We start from the raw sequence: 4,907 nt of genomic DNA on the forward strand, positions 1-4,907 counted from the left end.
AAAATTGATAAAAAAAAGTGTGTCTCTTAACTTTTTTTATATTTAATTATGAAAACTATTTAATTTGGTATCTTTTATTGTTCACATACAGATTTAATCTTTTATCAAATTTATGAATAATTTTTGGAGAGTGTTAGGTAAATAATGACTATCTTAAACAACATGAACAACCACCAATCAAATAAGAATACATTATACTCTAATTTAATGCTATTAATTAAATTTAGAGACCTATACTTTTCCTTAAATTTAAGATTGATTTATTTTTTTAACTCTATTAATTTACATTATTCACACATTATTCAAAAATATTATTGATTACCTATATTTTTCCTAATTTTTTTAGTAAATGCAGCATATATTCTCAAAAGTTTGGCCGTTATTAGTTAAAATTTAAATATGAATGAAATTCTGGCATAAAGTGATAAATTATTTGTCAACTTAAATAAATATTACGGATAATTTTATCTTGTATATACAAAAATTTATTAATCAATTGATAAATTCTTAAATGAAAATGTGACAAATTAATTTTTGATGGGTTGAATAGAGAGATATAGTAACAAAAAATGTTTGGCTATTATTAGTCAAAATTTCAAAGCTTGGTCAAGAAATGAAGTGCGGTCGTCTTTCCGACCACGGTTGGGGATGTTCCAGGTGTTTGTTATCATACCTGCAAGCGACACTTTTCACGTTCAAAATGACATGTATTTACTCTCTGTGGATAAAACAGTATTATAGTTTTGAGAAAATAAAATTTTCCCATTTTGATTACTACTGTTATATATAGACATTCTTCTATATAACTAGAGAGCTATATATTCTCTTTTATGTGATGTCTTGTGAGTTTCACAATACCCAACAACTGGTTCTGTACATAGGTGATATTGGTGTTTTGTTTGATAAAAAATAGAGAAAATACCATTATTATTCTCTACGAGATACTAAAATGATATTCCTTTCTTTATTTTTATGTTATCTACAAATATTTTGTTTAAATTGTCTAAATCTTAATATTGAACGATATATTTTTTACGGGTCCATTCTTTTATGAAAATAAAATATGTAAAAATTGTAAGTATCATAAAACTCACAAAAAAATTAGTCTTTTAGTTTTTATACGATAATTATCATTAAATTAAATTACTTAAAATATTCTTTTTCATATCACAAAAATTAGTCTGATCTTTTACATTTTTTTCCCCTAAAATGCAATGCGCCTCTTTATTATTTTCTTTTTAGAAGTGAAGAATTTACCTTCTTAATTATCCGGAGTGGGGAAAATTGAAGGATATGCATTGGATTTGTGCACTAATTAACTTTGACTAACATATGGCTACTTGTTAGGGAAAAAGTTGAAAAAAAAAAAAAACCAACATTGACATTGGTTTCAGCGAGTATCATTTTAACCAAATCGCAGGCATGTATCTGAGCACCATGCACACAATCAAACATGTTTTTCCAACATGGAATGCATGAGTAGTATTTGATCAGATCAACAAATGTTGCGTAATCATAATTAAGATATCAGGTATATATAGATGCAAGAAATTATATATATTGGATCTGGCTATACTACATACAGTAAATTAAACTTGATTGAAATTTTATTGACATGAAACATGTGGTTAAGATAATATAAGAACTGTTGAAATTGAAAGCATTCAACATATAGGACAAGCAATCAAGAAAGTAAGTTCTTAGCTGTCGTCCTAATCATCATATCAGATCATTTTCGTGAAAATAAATCACACAGGGACAAGCAAGCAATTCAAGCTTAAATGGTATTGGAGAGTAGAAATCAAATTAAAAATCCTTCAATAATTCAGGCCATTCCCTCTTCATGAATTAATTAATTAAGGTCCAAAATAATCGCTCCGTGGATGGACATATATATAAAACAGCAGTAATGTTTTTTCTTCTAAGAGAGATTCGGTCAATATTTGTCCATCATTGTCGCTTAGAATTGGAGCTAGCAAGGGAACATAAGTTGGAAAAAGAAACTTTTCCAGCACAAAATTAAACGTTAGGGACATTTCACTATTTCAGTTTTTAGAGTTAACTCGTATCTATCTATCGTTATTATTGTTGCAACACTTCTTATAAATACATGCGTGGTTTAATTTATTTTCAATGTGTATTTGTATTTCAACATGTATTTTATATTGATGGCTAATTTGGTGGCTGATTTTGGTGTACACGTAGCATAACCCTTAATTATTAGTACTTAGTATATAGAATTATAAAGGTTACATTCTATCTAGTTTTTTTTTTTTTTTCCTCTCAATTAAGGTAAATCTCCTTCATGATATATATAATCATGTGTGTGTGAAATAGGGTTCTTAAAGGGCAAGTTCAACCCAGTATCCAGATATAATCCTATATATATACCTTTCCTTTCTCCTCTATATATCCCTTTCCTCATCACAATAACTTTTAATAATTAAGAGTTTAAGTTATATTGGCTATGGAGATCAGAATGACAAGCTGAGGAAGGGAGTGACAAATATATATGCTGTTATACATTTTCCTTCTCTTCTTATCTCATTCAATTTGTTGAATCTCAAAGCTAAGGTACCATCTATCTTATATAATCACTGAATAAATGGATCCTTTAATGGTATGTACTAGCCAATTTTCTAGTGTATATAATCACCAGAAATGAATTGATGAAGGAGGAAAATATATAAAATTATATATAATATAAGTTTTCACATAGATTGATTATATTTATATGACGGCAGCCAACTAGTATGTTGTTATGTTAGTTAAACAACATTGTAACTAAAAAAACTCAGGACTCAAAGAGTTCACACACACACACAAGCTATAAAATGCACTGATGATGAGAATGATCAGATGAAACAAAAAGAGTTAAGTATCTGGAAAATAGCATATGATATATATAGTGAGGAGTTCATTATTTAATCCGTTCCAATAATTTACAAGGATTTACATATGGATGATATATGATGATACATGCAAACATGCACTAGCATATATTTAGTATTTTACATATATAGGTAGCATGCAAGTAGTGTAGTTAACTAACTAAATAGTGCAAGAAGAAAGGAACAAGGCCAAAAAAAGCAGTTCATCAGCGCATGAAAATAAAATGTCTCTTGAAAGAGAAGTTAGCCAAGAAGCAGGGTGGTGGTTGGCTGCGGCGGAAAAGACTTGGGGCAAGATGTTTATGTTATTTTGGGAGGTGGAGAGCAAGTGTGTTGCCTTCTCCATGAAAAGGTTCATGAGAGGTTCTTGTTGTTGAACCCTATCACTATTATTGACGATGGGGTTCCTAACAAGGCGAATATAGGTGTCCAAGTCATGCACACAAGAAGGGTTTTGGACGTTGAAGAAATCAAGAAGCAGTTCCACGCCCACATGGGCATAACAGGAACAACTCCATGGCAGGTTGTCGTCGTTGAACACAACCCCAGGCAGCTTCGTGATGGGGTCATTCACGTTCGCTATTCTCAGAACTTTGACTCCCAATTCCTCGCACCTCTTCTTGAATTGCAGGTTCCCAACCCTGGGGCCCCCGAAGGAGAAAACGGTTACGGGCACCTCCTCCTGACGGTTACTACTGTTGTTGAGTCCGAGCTCTGCTATGTCGTAGGCAAGCAAGAGAGCGAGAGCGCTACCCAGGCTGTGACCAGCCAGGGTTATGCTCACGCTCTCTCCCTTGTGCTTCCTCATCAACCGCGACACCTCCGAGAGGAGCTGCTCTCTGCAGCTCTGGAGGCCGAACTTCTTGGCGGCGCTCTCCTCGGAGGTGTACAGTGAGAGGAAGCCTGACTCTACTTGGACATCCGGGCGCGGATCTTGCGGATCCAGATTGGCAGGAGTTAGGGCGCTCATGAGGTTGGAAATCCATTCCAGGTTCGTTACTGTTCCCCGGAAGGTTATGACTATGTCCCTCCTTCCAAGCGTTTGAAGGGATTCGTCGGAGGAGACCGCCACGTAGCCGATCCAGCGGGCGGAGGGAGGAATAATGTTGATGTGAGGAGGGGTGGCGTAGATGTACTTGGTGACTTGGTAGTCATGATCACTAGAGTCAGCCATGCCTACCTGCTTCAACATGGTTTTCTTTCCGTACTTGCAGTTGAGGTATCTCTTGGAGGTTGGATCCAAGTCGAAGGCCTTGTAAGAAGCCCTCACGAACTGGCCGTAGCGAATGATCTCTTCACGGAGGAGAGGATGCAAAGGGTTAAGTAGGTTTTCCCAGTCGTTGCACCCTTGAACCTCTCTCCACAAGTTGTAGAGAGTAGTAGTAGTGATTGGCTTGTTTGTGTTGTTGGAGACAAGTGTGTTTATGAATCCCTGTGCTTCAAGGGAGGAGGAGGAGTGAAGACGGTTGTTGGTGGTGGGCATGGGGAGTGAAACCTGGCCAAAGGAGTGAGACTTGGGGAGAGTGGTTTGGGAGAAAGTGACGTGGTTGATGCTGGGTGGATGAGTGGCAGAAGCCATGGTGGAAGGGAAGGTGAGAGACAAGACAATAAGTGTTGTGTGTTGTGCTCTCTGGATCAACGAATTCCATTGGGAGTGATTCAGAGACTTTTATAGCAATGCAAGTGGGGATGGAAATCCCTGTGAAAGCAGACTCAAAAGGCATGTTAGGCGAGGGTTTGACCAAGTACTTCTTGCAACAATTTCTAACATACACCAATACATTTTTATTTTTTTCATTTCGCTGACTAACTGGCTAACTATTTTTTTTCAATTAATAATCACTTCATTTTTGTCAAAAAATATTCAGAATATTATGAAACTTTTAGCCTTAGAAAATATTTTTGCTGTTTTAGTTATAAATTTTGAATCCAATAATATTGAAACATTATTCATCTTAATCTTTACTATTAATTTACTTAGATAAATGTTCAGGTGACATGTTAAAGTTAAATATA

The 4,907-nt window shown here is 35.0% G+C and overlaps 1 protein-coding gene across 1 annotated transcript; it reads right to left on the reverse strand.

Annotated features, from left to right (window-relative positions):
* Positions 2,869–4,525, reverse strand: LOC107637482 (galactolipase DONGLE, chloroplastic-like). Its single transcript, XM_016340894.2, has one exon. It carries the CDS (start codon positions 4,468–4,470, stop codon positions 3,052–3,054), a length of 1,419 nt encoding a protein of 472 aa, XP_016196380.1. The 5' UTR covers positions 4,471–4,525; the 3' UTR covers positions 2,869–3,051.

This window comes from Arachis ipaensis, chromosome B04 (genome assembly GCF_000816755.2).
Source record: "Arachis ipaensis cultivar K30076 chromosome B04, Araip1.1, whole genome shotgun sequence".
In the NCBI taxonomy this organism is placed as follows: Eukaryota; Viridiplantae; Streptophyta; class Magnoliopsida; order Fabales; family Fabaceae; genus Arachis; species Arachis ipaensis.